The 18,836-nt window shown below is 38.8% G+C and overlaps 1 protein-coding gene across 3 annotated transcripts in view; it reads left to right on the top strand.

Moving 5' to 3' along the window:
• The first annotated feature begins 738 nt into the window (after positions 1–738).
• The window catches only part of tfap4 (transcription factor AP-4 (activating enhancer binding protein 4)), an 18,218-nt gene continuing 120 nt past the window's right edge, over positions 739–18,836 (top strand). Inside the window, exons 1-8 of one of the 3 annotated variants that reach the window (XM_017456799.3) lie at positions 739–1,136; positions 4,687–4,852; positions 8,733–8,831; positions 12,059–12,229; positions 13,814–13,873; positions 14,351–14,500; positions 15,140–15,307; positions 16,278–18,836. The exon at positions 16,278–18,836 is cut by the window's right edge and continues 120 nt beyond it. In XM_017456799.3, coding sequence (XP_017312288.1) covers positions 1,048–1,136; positions 4,687–4,852; positions 8,733–8,831; positions 12,059–12,229; positions 13,814–13,873; positions 14,351–14,500; positions 15,140–15,307; positions 16,278–16,427 — 1,053 coding nt within the window. In that variant the 5' untranslated portion in view covers positions 739–1,047 and the 3' untranslated portion in view covers positions 16,428–18,836. Of the gene's footprint in view, positions 1,137–1,296; positions 2,368–4,686; positions 4,853–8,732; positions 8,832–12,058; positions 12,230–13,813; positions 13,874–14,350; positions 14,501–15,139; positions 15,308–16,277 lie in introns of those variants that run through there. The other 2 variants (XM_017456807.3, XM_017456802.3) reach the window with 2 other exon arrangements.

Raw genomic sequence — 18,836 nt, 5'->3', positions numbered from 1 at the left:
CGTGCATTTTCATCACTTCTCAGATAGCATTTTACCAAAATGCTGGACATTGTGTTGACTAATAAACAATTTATTTCAAAAATGATCAAACATGATTAGCCCCAGCGGCCACATGAACACACTTCCGGGTTCTCCTCGCCCGCTCCCATTTTGTCCCTTCAGCGCGTGTGCCGTTTACTAAAGTTGCCTCTACAAGTCGGGAGTGGCAGGGGACTCGGGAGCTGCTATGAACCTCCTCTTCCTTTTCTTTCATACAAGCAAAATGGTGTACGAATTCAACACGAGCGCGCGCGCGCGTGTATGTGTGTAAGCGCCTCCCTCCCTCGCGCTTGTTACTGTTTTTGTTCAGTCCTGCCAAGTCGTCAGCTGAGCTCGCGTTCACCTCACTACTGTACAGGGTTGTAAGCGCACTCCTGACAATGAAATGTGTCCACTTGAAGCGGGTTCTTGTCAGATTTTATTTTGCAATACGACACTCGACAAACAGGTTTTCGCACTGAACACACAGCTCAAATCCATGACATAACGATAAATTCTCTGAATTGTATGGTAAAAAAATAAATAACGTTGTCGATTGAAATGCGAGGCTGTGTGTGTGTAGTTGAATTAATAATGCTTTATGTACAGTGGCTATTTCACCCCGCCGAACAACACGGCGTTTTTGTAGTGCTGCGTGATTCCTACCAGCTGTTTCCCGCCTTGAAAGACATCCGATCAGCTGCAAATAGACACAAGCACACACACACACGTACGTACATGCAGAAGGAGGGAGGGAGACAGGGGGAGGGAGATTGAGAAAGAGAAAGAGCGCCACACACTACGAGGGAACCCCATCAGCTGGAAGTAGAGTATCATTACAACTCTTCACGCTCAGCAGACATTGCGTTCGTATGCAAACAACTGCAAAAATATTCAGCCGCACAGTCTGAATTGTTTTTTTTTTTATTAAATGCGCGATTGCTCGCGAATACACCGCAGAAAAGAGCGTCTGTTCGCAATAAGCGAAGTGTTCGGAAGAATCGCGGACTCAAAGCTGGAGAGGAAAGCATGGAGTATTTCATGGTACCAGCTCAGAAGGTGCCCTCCTTGCAACATTTTAGGAAAACGGAAAAAGAAGTCATAGGGGGTTTGTGTAGGTATGTATGCACACCTTTTCTCCGTTGATAGTCCGTGATTATCAGCAGGCATGATTTCTGCTTTTATCGCGCGCCAGGCAGCAGAAGTAATGAGGCAACATGCTTCACCCGATCGGTATGTTATTGTGTGCACGGACCAATCTCCTGGAGTAAGACGGGAAATACCTCAAATAAGACAGCATTTATAATGTTGATGTGGTATTGGGATGTTCGTTTCAAACTTGTACGCTATCGCACTAACGTTACTTCGCAGATAATTTGGCTAAATCCACACATTTTGTGTCTAACAAACATAAACCACGTGGTTCCGTGCACACCACGCCGCTGCGCTGCTGCAAGGCGATTCCAAATCAATGGACGTAATTTCAGCGCCTTTGGACGTTTCGCGTTGTTTTGTGCATTGTTAGGTTTTAAGATGGTGGTCTGGTGTGTAATTGGTGTTGTATTTTTGAAAGTTGAGGCCGAGTAGAGCGCTACTGCACGCGGTGTTTGATGGGTTGCGAGAGCGGGCTAAAGTTATTGTGGGCAGTGCGGCCATGCTTGTGGCTTGTGCTACAGCGAGGATTTGTCGTCGTCTAACTCTCAGCTCGTCAGACGTAAAAACCGAATAAACCCCGCGTACACTGTAACTGTAATCCCATCAACTGGAACGTGTTTTGCGCCTCTAACAGCGTCAACGATTTGGCGGGAGAGTGCGCTTTCGGTGTTTGGACTGCGCCTTTATTCCCGTAGCCCTGCCATGCTGCCGCATGGACAAGCGGAGAGGAAGCTGTGTAGAGAAGCATTGTTGTAATGGCGGAGGGCTGGGATTTGTGCTTTTCACCTTCATTTTATGAGGGTTAAATAATTATCCTCAGCCGATTCTATACTCCGTTCTTCTAGATCGTGAAAGCAATCAAGCTAATGAGTAGCACATTCATAAATTAATAAGGGCTTCTTTTATAAGGGGGTGTGTATGTTGAGCAAGGCCCGTCAATGCGTCTGTAGCCTGATCTCAAGGGGGAGGCGGGGCGAGCTCAGGACGTGGCGACAAGCTTTCTGGGAAATGTAGTGCCTCGCTTCTAGTTAAACTCCAAAGCACTAGATTTAAAGCCGCAGTTGTTTATTCGTGTTTGGAATAGTTGGAAAACGTGCCAGAAGAGAGAATGATATATTTTTTAACTTGTGCCAAAGTAACATTTCTATAGGAATCGTCATTGTGTTGATCCATGTCAAGTATTTTAATGGTCTGGTAAAGTCTGTTTTTTAAATTTATTTTATTTTTTTATAATTTATTATTTCTGTAAAAAGGAGAAATCACTTTTCACGTAAATTGTAAGAGCAAGTAGCTGGAACTCCACAGGAACGATACTGTTCTGTGGTCAAATTGTGTTTTGTGAAAACAAATGTTTTGGTTTTGTTTTGATTAAAGTGTAATGCTTCTAATTTGCATTCCCCAGAGACATGGGGATTGCTGCAATGCCCTATATTGGCTTAAAATGTCCTTTGACCAGTGCCCACCAAATTGTTTACTTGTAAACAAGTCTATAGTGCACTTGCACTTTAGATAAAATAAACTAATGGGCTCGAATATTAAAGAGATTTAGAAAGGAATTGTTTCTTTTGTACACTGAATTTGTTTTTAGTTTGTATAGTTTTACTTGTGTATTATTTGTTTGGTTATGGCTGTGCAATTAATAGTCAGTTTGCAAGTATTGGCTTCCTTAATGGATTGACCACGAGTTAATTATGGACTTAAGTCTTGATTTAAGATTTAAGTCCGGTGCATATAATATTCATTCAAGTTTAATCATAATTTTATCCTGGTCCCACTTGCAATGAATCCAAAGTCTATCCCAGGAGCCCTGAGTGTGAGGCAGGAATATATACTGAATGGAAAATCAGGCTATTATAGGGTACCGTGCACCGACATATTCACACTTGGGGCAATTTAGCCAATCTAGCCAATCCAGCTGCCGGCATGTATTTGAGAGGTGGGAGGAAACTGGAGAAACCCATGTGTACACTCGAAGAACATGCAAAACTCCACATAGCCGGTAACCTGAGCTCAGGATTGAGGGAAAATGATAATTCCTATGGGTTAACTGTCAGACCTATCACAATGCACGCAGGATACTTTCTGGCTTCTGTTTCCAAAACACAGTGCAACTCCAGACAAAGGCAATTTCATTTGGCTACACGTTGAAAAGAAACACACACTTAAAGTAAGAAACAATTTTATTGTGATGCAATGAATTATACATTTAAACCAATAAAGGCATATATTGAACAAGGAATAATATATTTTTTCCTCTTTGAAATTGTTTCATGCATTAGTAGTATTTTGTTCATAACTTGGCAGAATAATTGTGATAAATCATTAAGGGTGGCATGGTGAGGACCCTTTCCACCTCTCAGCTCCTCGCTCAATCCTGAGCTCAGGTTACTGTCTGGGCAGTGTTCCTGTGCACATTCTCCATTTGCCCCCCTCCCCCCCATGTTTGTGTGGTTTTCCTCCTGGTTTCCCTCACCTCCCAAAACATGCCAGTAGGTGGATTGTCTTAAGTTGTGTTAAGACATACAGTTGTGTTCCTGCCGCACACCCAGTTTTTGTGCTGATTGATTATCATTTATTATTGTAATAGTCAAATTAGCCATTGGTGTGCAGACCTACAGTTAGTAATGATTGATTTAATTGTTCTTGGAATCATCAAAGTCTTGATTTTACTGGCTTCAGGACCTAGCCAAAACGCACCATGACAGTTTGTCCATTTGCACATTTTGTGTCCTCATGCCATCACTTGGCCTCTTGGCTGTATGATGTGTACATGGATTTGGTTATGACAAATTAAAAGGGTTTCATGAAGCTCTTGTCTGATTGACTAAAGGCAGCAGCACAACCATCATACACTGCACAAATGCAGCAGAACTCTCCATTGAAATAAGTAGGATGTGTTATGGCTAAATCTCAAATGGTCATGTACAGTGTAGCCAATAGTGATCTATCATTTGAACTGTTGGTGGATTTTTTGCTGCTTGGGATCTAAGTATAGACAGTCTCTCTTGTGTCAGTGTTGGTATATGTTTTGAAAAGATGCAAAGGAAATATGGAAGTTCAATTAAAGATAAAAATATCCTTGTGAGAAATGTGATAACTGGACTATCACCTCATCTGTCTCTAATGTTTTCCATTGAGCAGTTATACTCTTTACCCATCATGATGAGTGGACCATGAGAAGTCCATTTTAGTGGAAATATTACCATTTGCCAAATTCTCTAGGTGATTTCAGTGTGTTTGCATGAGCATGGGTTTAAGATGTGGTCTGTTTATTAATTGCACAGGTGGCAAGACATTAGGAAAACTTTTTGTTTACGTAGACTTTTTATAAATCAGTCACAGAAACTTTTAGGAAATTCTTTTGTCAACATTTAAGATTATTATACACACACATTTATACATGTTTTTTTAGTGTTAAAATCTAACATTTTTAGATTTATCCCTCACCCAACAAAATGTCATTCTCCCCTGATTTTGTAATTGTCACTGGATGAACTATGTCTTTCCCTCCAGTTTAGCAAACATCCCCCTTACACCAGAAACAGCACGGGACCAAGAACGACGCATTCGCAGGGAGATTGCTAACAGCAATGAGCGCAGGCGCATGCAGAGCATCAACGCTGGCTTCCAGTCCCTCAAAACACTCATACCACACAGTGATGGAGAGAAGTTGAGCAAAGTAAGTCACTTTTCTTTAATAAATATTCTGTAACAAAACAATATGCACAATAAAATTGAGTAAATTCAAATGTTGCAATCATGTAGTTTGATGTACAGAATGTTAATGTGCTTGATGATAGAGGCTGTAGCATGAATTACCTATAAGATTTTACTGTATTGGTTTCTCAAGATCCAATGAATTAAGACAAACTATCCACAATATTTTGGCTTGTATATGGCAAATTTACTAACAGCTACAATGTTTATTTGATTCATATATGAAAGGTCACACATTAACAGGTTATAGTTGTATTTAATTTTGTGGAATGTCTGAGAGATAAGTTAGTTCCTGTATTCACTTATGTTATAGCCATGATAAAGTTATTCCTTCCGGAGCCTTGCTCTGGCTCTTTTGATCAGCCGATTGGATTGCATAAAATCTTCTGTCCTGAAGACTTTGCTGTGCTAATAAACTTTACAAAGCACCATGACTGTTACAAAGTGGATACAACCATGATTCCTTCCATAAATCTTTACTAATTGTCTCATAACCAAAAAAAAAGTAACATGAATGCTTGTTTTACTCTGTTAAACACATCTTAAAAATCAGTTTATTTTTAGTCTTGGATTATGTGGGGCATCCACCATACAAGTCTGTGTATGAGCTGTTACTATAGAAACAATAAAATATTAGAAAACGCATTATAATATTTAAATAAATAAATAAAATGAATTCAGAATGCGTGTATGTATACAATCCCCATCAAAACTATTGGAACAGCAATGCCAATTCTTTTTTTACTATACAGTGAAGACATTTGGACTTGAGCTCAAAAGTTGAATATTGGATAATATCATTATTTCAGCTTTCATTTTCTGATTAGGCTTGCTGCAATAGTTGGTGTTACACGGTGTTATGCCACACACCGATTACATCACTTGCCCACCATGGCACTTCCCCCATTGTCGTTTTGCTTTTTTATAGTAATAAAAATCATTTAATTCAGTTAAAGAACAGATGCTACAACTAAAAACTGAGTCACAGCACAGATAAGCAGGAGTCAGATTTCATTTGTCATGTTATGAGAGCCATCTTATTCGTTTTGTTAATAAATGTTTAATATAAGCGAATTTATATTGGTTTCTTATTTATTTGGTTCCACAGTGTTTGCAGACTTTTGCTTTTTTATGTTAACTTATTTTATATTACAGCATGGTGTATGCCATGATTGTTTTGTTAATAAAGCAGTCTTATTCATTTTGTTAATAATAGTTCTGATTAATATAAACGAGTTTGTCATTGTACTGTTTTTGTTGTGTTTGTCATTAAGAATAATAATAAACCCACCATTCAAGCAATTGCCACCTCCGAATTGCTGGTAAAGTGAAAATGAAACGTGCATGGCCGCACAGTCACTCAACAGTGACTTAAAAATGAGTGGGGGGAAAGAGAGAAAAGCGCCAATGACAATTGTTGTTTGTGCTCAAATGGTTTACGGTCTGGCGATTGACTTGGCCAGTCTAAATACTTAAACTTTTATCACCTGAAGAAGTCCCTTTGTTTTGTTGGGCAGTGTATTGTGGGTCATTGTCTTGCTGCATGATTATTCCTCCCAAATAGATTGGATGCATTTCTCTGTAAATTGGCAGATCGGTTGTGTCATTACACTTCTGAGTTAATTTTGCTTCTACAATCATGAGTTAAATCATCCATAGAGATTAGTGAGCCCATTCCAGAAGCAGCCAGCAAGCCCAACGTATGACTGTACTTCCACCATGTTTGACTGATCAGTGAGCTTGTTTGTTTTGGATCATGAGCAGGTCCCTTCTTTTTCCACACTTTGGCCTTTCCATCACTTTGGTAGAGGTTAATCTTGGTTGAAGAAATTTTGGGGCTCATCTCTGTATTTCCAATCTGGCCTTCTGATTGTTACTGCTGATGCGTGGTTTGCATCTGGTGGTATGGCCTGTAAGTCTTCAAGTGGCGATTGTGATACCTTCACCCCTGCCCTGTGGCCTTTTTTTTTTATTATTTTTTATTTTTTTTTAAATAAACGGCTCTGTCATCAATTGCTGTTTTTGTTGTCTGTTCGTGGTTTATTTATTTTCAGGGCATTCCAAATTTTTCTATTGGCTATGCTTGTGCAATGGCTCTGATTTGATTTTTCCCTCTTTTTTCAGTTTGAAAATTGCTTGCTTTTCTCCCATAGGTGGTCCTACACAATGTGTGTGTGTGTGTGTGTGTGTGTGTGTGTGTGTGTGTAATGTTACACATTACATGCACATAGTGGTGCCTGAAAGTTTGTGAACTTTTAGAATTTTCTGTATTTCTGCATTGCTCTAAATATGACCTAAAACATCAGCAGATTCCTAAGTCCTAAAAGTAGACAAAAATATTCCAATATTACCTATCTGTGTGTGGCAAAAGTATGTGAACCTTTGCTTTCAGTATCTGGTGTGACCCCCTTTTGCATCAATAACTGCATCTAAACATTTCTGGTAACTGTTGATCTCAGCTTTGGGATGTTGCTGGGTTTGCTCACATGAACTGCTTGCTTCAGGTCCTTCCACAACATTTATATTGGATTAAGGTCAGGACTAGGATTTGACCATTCCAAAACATTCAGTTTGTTCTTCTTTTTAACCATTTTTTGGTAAAATGACTTGTGTGCTTAGGGTCATTGTCTTGCTGCATGACCCACTTTCTCTTAAGATTCAGTTCACAGACAGGTGTCCTGACATTTTCTTTTAGAATTTGCTGATATAATCCCAAATTCATTATTCAATCAATGATTGCAACTTGTCCTGGCAAATACAGCAAAATAGGCTCAAACCACAATACTACCACCACCATGTTTCACAGATGGGATAAGGTTCTTATGCTGGAATGCAGTGTTTTCCTTTCTCTAAACATTTAAACCAAAAAGTTCTATTTTGGTCTCATCCGTCGACAAAACATTTTCCCAATAACCTTTTGGCATACAGGCAGCAATGTTCTTTTTGGAGATCAGTGGCTTTGCCCTTGCAACCCTGCCATGCACACCACTGTTGTTCACTGTTGAACTGATGGTGGACTCATGAACATTAACATTAGTCAATGTGAGAAGCCTTTAGTTTCTTGGATGCTACCCTGGGTTCCTTTTGTGACCTTGTGGACTATTACACGAATTGCTCTTGGAGTGATCTTTGTTGGTCGACCACTCCTGGGGAAGGTAATGGTCTTGAATTTCCTCGATTTGTACAAAGTCTGTCTTACAGTGCAATGGTATAGTCCAAACTCTCTTAGAGATTTAAAGGTTTTGTAACATTTTCAGTCTGATGAGCATCAACAACTCTCTTTCTGAGATCCTCAGAAATATCCTTTGTTTGTGCCACGATACACTTCCACAAGCATGCTTGGAAGTTCAGACTTTGATAGATCCCTGTTCTTTTAAGTAAAGCTGGGTGCTCACTCACCTGATTGATTGGAAACACCTGACTCTAATTTCACCTTCAAATTAAATACTAATACTAGAGGTTCATGTATTTTTGCAACTTAGATATGTAATATTCGTTAATTTTCCTCAATAAATAAATGTGTGTGTGTGTGTGTGTATATATATCCATTTGTTTAATTGGGTTCTTCTTGTCTACTTTTAGATAAAAATAAATAAATGAGAATTTGGCGTATAACAAACACTTCATTTATGTTGGGAATTGTTAAGATTATTGGTTACAATTCTACTATAAAACACAAGCTGTGTTCCTTCTGTGCTAGTTGAAAGAATAGTTTTATTTGTCACTATCCATATAAGAGCATTTACGTTTCAGTGTTCTTAGCATTTGTCAGCTCAGATAATGCTGCCAATTATGCCAGTGTTGGAGGTGTTATTTGATCCTTCCTTTTCCCTGCCTCCTAGGCTGCCATCTTGCAGCAGACTGCCGAATACATCTTCTCTTTGGAGCAGGAAAAGACACGGCTACTGCAGCAAAACACGCAGCTTAAGCGCTTCATCCAGGTGAGCCTTGGCAAGCTATTTTTAACTTCTAACTCTTACATATCAGAAATCATTAGTGAGCAGTCCCTGTGGATTGTATTTATTAGAAACATAACGAGTGTCAATGTGGAAAAGTCATGCACATGCAAAGAAATGCTGTAAAGTATAGATGACTTCAAAAATGCTGAAATCAAATCTTTCTACTTAAAAGAAAAATAATACAATATGCAGTAAACAGTAATAAACTAAACAAAGTCAATATTTGGTGTGCTGACCCTTTTTTTTTTTTCCATTTAATAGTAGTCCCAGGAACAGTTTTTGCAGTTTTTATTAATCATGCAAAACTCGGGAGCCTTCATTATGGTTTTTTTGTTTGTTTGTTTGAATATGAATTTTTTTTTTTTTTTTTTTTTTTTTTTTTTTTACATATTTGTAAGAAATGTTATGTTTGTAAATCTGATTGCTTTTGTACTGACTCAACAATACAGAATTCATAAAAATAAATATAACAGTTGCACAGTACTGTACTGTGTGTTTGCACAAATAACAGCTGCTAAATAATAAATAAAAAATAAATCTCCTTTCATAACATAACATTGTAGCCAAATTACTTTTGCCTTTTGGAAAAAAATGTGCATGCCAGTGGGACACTGTTTGACACTAAGAAACTTCATGATTTAATGTGATTGTGAGAATGGGATATTCTCTGTGAAGTGTAGAAATAATAACTTCCACAGAGTCCTTATGGAGCATGTAGTAATGCTTTATCTGAATCATGTTTTAGTACCCAAAATTAATATAGATGCTATACTCTCACTAGAACTTTATTAGAAACACTATATTAATACTGCTTGGGGTCTCCCCTTGCTCTCAAAACAGCCTCAGTTCTTCATGGCATGGATTTCACAAGATGTTGGAAATGTTCCTTTGAGTTTCTGGTCAATGTTGACATGATTGCATCATGCAATTCCTGCAGATTTTTCAGCTGCACTTCCCATTCTACCACATCCCAAAGGTGTTCTACTTGATTCAGATCCAGTGACTGGGAAGGCCACTGTAGTCATTATCATGTTTATGAAGCCATTTTCAGATGAGTTTTGCTTTGTGACATGGTGTATTATTATGCTGGCTGTAGCCATTAGAAGATTGGTGAATGTGGCCAAGAAGAGATGCACACGGTCAGCAATACTTGAATAGGCGGTGGCATTCAAGCAATAATAGATTGGTATTAACGGGCCCAAACGGTGCCAAGAAAACCTTTCCCACACCATTACATTCTACCAGTCTGGACTGTTGACACAAGGCAGGTTGGGTCCATGGATTCATGCTGTTGGCACCAAATTCTGATCCTGCCTTTTGTGTGCTTCAGCAGAAATCAAGATTCATTAGATCAGGCTATGTTTTTTCCAGCCTTCAACTGTGCAGTTTTGGTTAACCTGTGTCCAATGCAAGGTTATCGTTAATGAAAACTATGATAAGCTATCAGTGATGAAACATTTTCATTAACTGAAATAAAAATGAGGTTTCCAAATCAATAAAAACCAAACTGCAACTATAACATCCCCTTGTAATATGAATTAAAATAGAATTTCGGAGGAAAAAAATAGTTTTCATATCTTAAATGTTGGGTGAGCTGAATTATGAACAAAGATTGAACAGAGTGGATCCATCAATCATAAGCACAACAGCGATTTAGAGCTCTCTGGGTGTAGTTTCCAGGGGGATGGGAGGGAGGTAACCTCCTCAATAAGCAGAACTAGCAATTACACCCCCATTATTTATACCATGATCAACTGAAATACATGTAGAAGTAATTTATTTAGTAGCATTATTTGTGTTCCGAATTGATTATTTTGTCTCAATAAATCAGATAAAAATAGTAAAAGTCCCCCTCGGTTGCACAAGTTGGTATCACCCAACTATTGCCTCGCAACACTTGATTACTGCTGTTTGACTCGGAGAGCGCAGATAGTTTTGAAGATGAAGAGAAGCGGTGCCCAGCAGACTGTTTTGCATTGCTGGTCAGAGAGGAACAGTAAAAATAATAAAACCTGCAGAAGGAGGTAGGGTAATATTGTTTAATCTAGCCAATGACACTCCTTATATAGTGCGGCTAGCTAGCTCATTCATTGCAATTTGGCTATAACTAGCTATAAGTTACGAAAAACTGCCTTATGTTAGCTAAATTTTATTTTAATAGTTCCCATCATCAACAAGGTTGTTCACATTGGATGTTTATTTCACACTGCACTAAACTGACATGCTAAAATCTCACAATAAACGGTGCATATAAGTTTTAATCGGCTACAGTGTGCATTCATATGGACTGTTATTATGCCCTGTGTAATCATAAATGCTTGTGGATGATTGATAGATGAAATAGACCGATAGCTGGAGGAATGGATGAATGGGTAGATGCATAAGCAGAGGGAAATTATGTAACGACACTGCAGAGATTTGTTGTTCTTGTTTAAATTTAATTAATTAATTAATTAATTTTTAAATTTTATGATAGTTCTTGCTGAACCCAATTGGGATGTTTTTGAGTATGATTACCATGACATTAAAAACTAAATACAACCTAAAAGTAATGATTTCCGAAAGATGATGATATCAAAGGTATTCATGCACCATTAAAACTAATTGAAATGAAACTGAAATTGAAAACCAAAATACAAAATGAAATAACTAGCAATGTTTTTATGAATGTAATAACACTGGTACACTGCAGCCTCAGCTTTCTGTTCTTGGCTAACAGAAGTGGAACCCTACATAGTCTTATGGTTATTTGAGCTACTGCAACATCTGTCGGCTTGAACCATTCTGGCTATTCCCTGTTGACCTCTCAACAAGGCGTTTCCATTCACACAACTCCATAGGATGTTTTCTCTTTATTGTAACATCCTGAGTAAACTTTAGAAACTATTGTGCATGAAAATCCCAGGAGAACAGTAGTGTTAGAAATGCCCAAACCTAGTATTCCCTCCCCATTCTTATGATTGATGTGAGCATTACCTGAAGCTGCTGGTCCATATCTACATTATTTTATGTGTTGCAGTTCTACCACATGATTGCCTGATTAGATAATTGTACAGGTGTTTCTAAGAAAATGCTCAGTGAGTATAGTAACCCTAACACAAAGTTAATGTTCCAGAGACAGAACCAAGAAACAACAGTAGTTAAGAGAGTTTGAACAGTGTTGACTGTCTTTAAATGCTTTTCATTCCTACCCCATTCCACATGCACAGGAGTTCAGTGGCTCTTCCCCAAAAAGAAGGCGTGCAGAGGAGAAGGATGAAGGAATAGGCTCTCCAGATATTCTGGAAGAGGAGAAGGTGGAGGACTTGCGGCGAGAAATGATTGAACTCCGGCAACAGCTGGAGAAAGAACGTTCTGTGCGCATGATGCTGGAGGAACAGGTGAGGGGTCATCTTTGCATGCGTGACACTTTCAGGCTGCCTCAGTAATGTATCAGTAATTTCTGCACAAGATAAGACTGACAAAATGATCAGTTTGTAATAATTAAACTTTAATGGTGTTTTTGGCAATACATAAAGTCTTTAGAAAAATGCTATGCTTTTCCACCAGGCAAAACAGTACAGTCTGGTAAAGTTAACAATCAGAATGAAGAGCTAGTTATAAGCAGAGTAGCAGTGGCTGTTTCTTAGAGCATAATTATACCAGTGAAGGTGTGTATAACAGTGCCTATTAATAAAGTTGATATACTTGAACAAAACAACAAGGGAAAATTGCTTTTTCAATCATTTATTCAACAGAAATATCAATAAATGTGATATCCCCCCCCACGGCAGGCAGAAATAACTTCTTATAGGCATTTTGTATAATTGTCCACCAGGCTCTGACAGCAGCTTACTGGTATCCAGCTTTCTTTGGTGGATTTGTTAGTGTGCATCGGATCATTATCCTGTTGAACCGTCAACTTTCAGTTCAACTTCAACTTTTGGACAGATGGCCTCACATTATCTTCAAGCACTCTTTGATATGATGCAGAACTTATAGTTGAATCTGTGAATTCAAGCTGTCCAGTCCCTGAGGCAATGAAGCAACCCCAAACCATATCATTTCCACCACTGTGCTTCACAGTTGGTATGAGGTGCTTCCCATGAAAAGCTGTCTTTGGTCCATGCTAAACATGTCTCCTGTTACTGTTTAGTTAGTTTATTGAGTTATAAAGCACATTTAAAACAACAAATGTTGAAACCAAAGTGCTGTACAAGAAATATAAAACAGAATTAAACATTAAGGGTAAACAAAAACCAAAAAGGACCAATGAAAAATGTACACCCTTAATTAAAACAAAGAATACAAATAGGACTTCAAAGAAGATTTAAACACTGAAATGAAAAGGGAATATCTAATGTGGAGAGGTAGACTATTCCAAAGACTAGGAGCAGCCACTGAGAAAGCCCAGTCACCTTTAGCCTTAAAACATGAACAAGGAACTGAAAGTAGTAATTGACTGGATACTGTGGCCAAACAATTCTATCTTCTTTTTGTCTGTCCAGAGCACATTATTCCAAAAGGTCTGATCTTTGCTTATATGCTCTTTGGCAACCTTTAGTCTTGCTCTAATGTTCTTTTTAGACAGCAAAGATTTTTTTCCTGGCACGCCTCCCTTGCAGGTCAAATTTGTGCAATCTCTTTCTGATTGTAGAAGCGAGCACTTTGACACCAACAGTAGCAAGACTTACTAGCAGAACCTGTAGTGAAATTTTGTGGTTCTTGTTGACTTATTTTCGCATCAGATCTGCAGGTCTGTTCTTGGACTGAATTTGCTGAGACTGCCAGTCCTGGACAAATTGGCAGTCATTTGAAATCTGTGCCACTTGTGGATGATTTTCCTTACAGTGGAATGATGAATTTCAAATAACTTTGGAGATCTTTTTAAATCCCTTGCCAGACTCGGGCGTCCACGACTTATTTTTTTTCTTTCTTTTTCTTCTTTTTTTCCTTTTTCTTTTTTCTTTTTTTCTTCCTTACAGAAGTCTTTAGATCTCGGCATGATGACACCACACACCTCAATGACCAAGGGAACACTAGATGTGAGAGTTTTAAATAAGACAAGTTCCACCTGCACCCCCTAAGCAGGTTCTAATCACTGGCACCCAATCTTGAACACCTGATTCTAATTTTATAGATTTTAAGGTGTGATTAAATGTAGGGGTGTGTTTACTTTTTCCATGTGACTTATTCTGTTTTTTTTTTTTTTTTTTTTAAATTAAATTGTGAAAATTACTGCAGAAGGGCAGTTTTGTCATTTGGTAGTGCATCACCTTTATTAATATGCAAAGAGGATAAAATGTTTGCTTGTCCAAAAAAAAGGCAACAATTTCCATGGGGTGTACTTATATATTCACATGACTGTACTACAATGCTCTGTCTGGTGGAGAGCACCTTTAGCTGAACTGCACTGCTTAGTCTATTTTAGAATCATATTTTATACAGGCTCTAAATAATGTGTGGTTCTTGATTAAATTTCTATGGTGGCCCTGTGTTTAAATTGTGTGTTTGTGTAAAAGATTCGCTCTCTGGATGCCCACCTATACCCTGAGAAACTGAAGGTGATTGCCCAGCAGGTGCAAGAGCAGCATGTGCAGACGCAAACTCTGCTTCGCCTTCACCAGCAGGAACAGCTGGAGAGAGAGGGCACTCCTGCCCGCAATACACAGGTCAGAAAAGTAAATGCATAGTCCCATCCACTTTTACATTACTCTTATACACACGAATATGTAGAATGTGGAACACCTTAATGTTTGATATGCAGTGTAAACCTAAAGTGCAAAACTTAACATCTGTGCTACTAATTTATTTAATACCCTGTAATGGTTTATGGCATATTTTAGACGTTATCCACCAGAGGGCATTAGATGCTCCTGGATCACAAGGTTTACCTCTGGTGTGCTATGAAATATAGTTGCATGCATGCTTGCATTTTCCTTGTTACAGCAGCCGAAGTAGTCCCAGTAAAAAGATGAACAGTATATAAATGGCAACAAAATAAGAATAGAAAAATCGAGCATGCAGTTCAATTTTAGTACACCTGATTGAAAAAAAATATTTTGCACTATTCCTAGATATGTGTTGCACACTCCCCATTAATTATTGCTCAGTAGTCTCAACAGAGTGGATTTTAGGATTTTGTCTACCACCTCCTTTGCTTGCATGAGTTCTTTTTCCTTGCTCGTATTTAAATAATGTTAAAAGGTTCTCTTGCCATTGCATACCTTTTCTGTAATCTGCGACATGCTGTATTTTTACTCTGTAGTAATCTTTCCATCTGCATGTGTTTTTATTTCTTCACCCCCCAGGTATATTCTCCAGCCACACCGTCTGCTCCCACCCATCACACCACTGTTATTGTTCCTGCCCCTACGTTGCCACCTCCTCCACATCATGTCACAGTGGTAACTATGGGCCCTACCTCTGTAATCAACACAGCATCAACATCACGGCAGAACTTGGACACCATAGTGCAGGTAAAGGGCCTTTAGCACAAGGCAAACTGATATTTTGATGGAGAGAGATTACAGCCAATTACAATAAGGCCAAGCAGTGTGGTGAACAAGAAATTTAAAATGCTTTGGCTGAATTTGGTATTTTCATATTAGTGATTTGCTTTATTTCTATAGCGTATTTTTACTCATGTCTTTACTATTTGGTCGAATGTAATTTCTTCTAGCTTTGCATCAGTGTTTCATAAATACATGTTTATATGCACTGAACTAATCTATAAATAACCGTTGATTAAAAATGTCCGGGGACCCCACCTGCATCTCCGGGGAACCCTATGTCTTGTAGCGACCCCAAGGTTGATCAGCTATGGTGAAATTGCATAAAGCAAGTTTGATTAGCATGAATAGTTAATAGCTATTAGTTACTTAGTCATATGGGAGCTCCACAGCATGGATAACTGTAAAGGTTTTATAGTAATTTGAATGTGTTGTCACAGAAAATTTACATGCAGCACAACAGATAAATTTGTTGCTTTTAATTTATTATAATATGTGTAGATTCCCAAAGGAACCATAGTAGTAACTTTAGCATTATCAGTGTAGCAACCTGTCTAATTTGTTGCAATTGCCAGAAAAAAACGCTTTCCTCTTTCGATCACTGATGCATAGTAGTGATCATAACTGTTGCATCAGTCATATTTCTAAATATAATCTTATTTTAAAATGTTATGTTCACATATGTTAAAGGTCTTCCTTTAAATAAACTGTGCTGCTTTAAATATTATTATGGCAGCAAAATGAAAACTTTTTTCAGATCAGGAACTGGCCAAAGCAGCACTTTTTCTTTGGTGGAATAGGGGTTAGGGAGCATTAATGTGCCGAAATCTAAGAGCTGCTCTGTATGATAAGGGGTTGGGCAGTGCTGAGGTATGGGTGTAATATGTAGAGCTCTATGTGTGTGATGACCATACCTGTTAAATTTTGTGGTTCACAGGCTATCCAGCACATCGAGGGCACACAGGAGAAGATGAGTGTGCCTGAGGAAGAGCAGCGTCGGGCAGTCATCGTAACCCCGGGCCGTATCTTCAATGACACGGCAGACTCGGACACTGCCTCTGACAATGAAGGTTCTGAGGACTGTTAACTGCACCAGGCAAACAGAGGGGTCATACGGAGTGGCCTCCTACAGACTCTCTCACTCCCTCTCATTTTGTTTCTCATTTAGGCATACAAACCCATAGGGTAGGAAATGGTTTAGTCAAACACAACTAAAAAGCAAACTTGCCATCTCATCCACATGCACATTTGGACTTGTACTCCCACTCTGATACAGTGCACTAGATTATTTTATCACTCTGGCTCATGATCCATCCATACTTCCAAAACAAACTTTCAGTTGCAAAAAATCATTTTCTTTTCCATTCACATGATGTTGAAATGAATCAGCCTCAAACCGCTGTCTGGTGTGGATTTTCTTCTGCATTCTCCCACTATCTACAGCTTTTTTTCTGGATTGGACAATTTCTTGGGCCTTACTGTCTCACTCATCCCATCATATTTTTCCTGTAAAAACTGGAGAAACTCATACCTGCCAACCCGTCTCACACCTTTGACCGTCTACTGAATTTTTTTATTACTCCAAACCTCCATTCATTCTTCCTTCTGTCCTAGGGAGGCTTTATGGGCACCACTGTGAGCTTACCTAACTTCAGAAGTCAAATGAACTATTCCATTGGCTTTGAATTTTTAGAGGAAATGAAATGAGTACAGCTGTCATGGGAATCCATTTAAGGTGCCTCTAGTCCCAGCAATGCTCCACCACTTGGAGCACAAAGATCACCACTGCTTAGTGCAAAAAGGTCCTTTGGAGGAAGGGGGCAGAATGTGCACTTGGCATCATTCACACTCAGCTGGGCTGGGTACCCAGTACAATAAACTTATATAGGCAATGCACCCCTAATACGACATAAAATTCTCAGCTCTTATGATGTTCCTAATGCTGGCTTAATGTTTTGTCCATTTTGTCTGTCAAAATTGAATAAGCTAACCAGTAGGTGCTCTGCAGAAAGATGTATTTTCCTTATGTGTGGTTTTGCTAGGAGCATACATGCTGTGCATTCATCAGCTGGCTGCCTGAGGGCCAGTCTCTCCTCAAGAAAGGCTGGCAGTAGCACTAGCACATTTCCCAAAGCCCATAAGCACTCTATGCAGCTCCCTCAACAGCGATCTGCTTGTGTAGTTCCTTTGGGGAATTAAAAGAAGTGCGTCTTGTCCTCAATGTTGTTTTATTTGATTCTGTGACTTATGCTGTTGATAATAGCTGCACTGACGTTTGCAAGGCTTTGTACATCCTACACACTTGCTCTATGCATTCATTGGTCTAATCTGCTTACTGGAATGTTTCTTTTTTTTTTTCCATTATTCTTTATTTTTCTGTGTACAGCAATGCCTGTGTACATGGCAGATAATCTTATGGAGCTTTAGCCCATCTAATTGGAGCTGTATGGTTGCATGGGCTCTCTAATATATCCCAATGTTTGGAGTTGGAGAAAGGGAGTGCAGACTGCATGACATCCTACCTAGGTGTGTAGAGAGAGGGCAGTGGGTTGCTTTAAGATCTGTTTTAGAGAAACAGTCTGAAGTTGACTAGTAGCTCAGAATTATTCAAATGACCTGTTTTGCCCCATCATATTTCTCATTTCTCATGGCACTATGGCATGAACGTGGGTGGTGACTTCAAACATTCCAGAATGTCCTAGAACCAGGTCCATGTTCATTTTTCTCCTCTGCAAATGCGATTTTGATATTTCTGATGTTGGAACAGATGTGACACATCTGTATAAATTTGACTGAAACAAGTTATGAATGCCCCAATGTTACAGGGAACTACTTGCTGTTTGACATACTGCTTCAGGATTCATCAAATGCTTTCAGCATGTTGGCTTTCTCTGGCCCTCTCAGTCAGGCTTCAGTGTTGACTGTTGAGAAGCAGGGCTTCTAAAAGAATGGGCCTGTCGGATAATAGATGGAGTTGAGATATATGAATATATATATACACATATATTTTTTAATTTGAGTGATGGTCAGATTGGGTTATGAAGAGTTTTGTTTTCTTGTTGTTTTTTTTTCTTGCTGTATTTCTGTATGTATAAAAGCTCAGAGGTTCCTCAAAACTCAGCAATTTCTCTATCAAAGCCACAGGGTGTCTGTGTTTTTATTCTACTTTATACTTTCAGATGTCTGTAAAAATACTGTTAAAAAAAACAAACAAAACAAAAAAAAACCAACAGTGTCAGAGGAATGTGTATGTGAGGGTTTAACCAATAGTGTATAAAATTATGGATCTAAAGCACTTAATTTTTTTAAGAGATGCCTCCTAAATTGAAGCTCTTGGTGCTGTGAGTCCAAACCATGCAGCTGTTGAACCCTTCTTGACTCTTGGTATGTCTCCGTCTCCGAAGTCTCTAGACTTTTCCCCTCTCTCATCTTTCCCTCCCTCTTCATCGGTCATCTCCTTCTTTTTTTTGTTGGACACTCTGTCCTATTTGGTTGT

Source organism: Ictalurus punctatus, chromosome 2 (assembly GCF_001660625.3).
Source record: "Ictalurus punctatus breed USDA103 chromosome 2, Coco_2.0, whole genome shotgun sequence".
NCBI classification, from domain to species: Eukaryota; Metazoa; Chordata; class Actinopteri; order Siluriformes; family Ictaluridae; genus Ictalurus; species Ictalurus punctatus.
The sequence above is the reverse complement of the archived record's forward strand: the minus strand, read 5'-3'. Positions and strand labels throughout refer to the sequence as shown.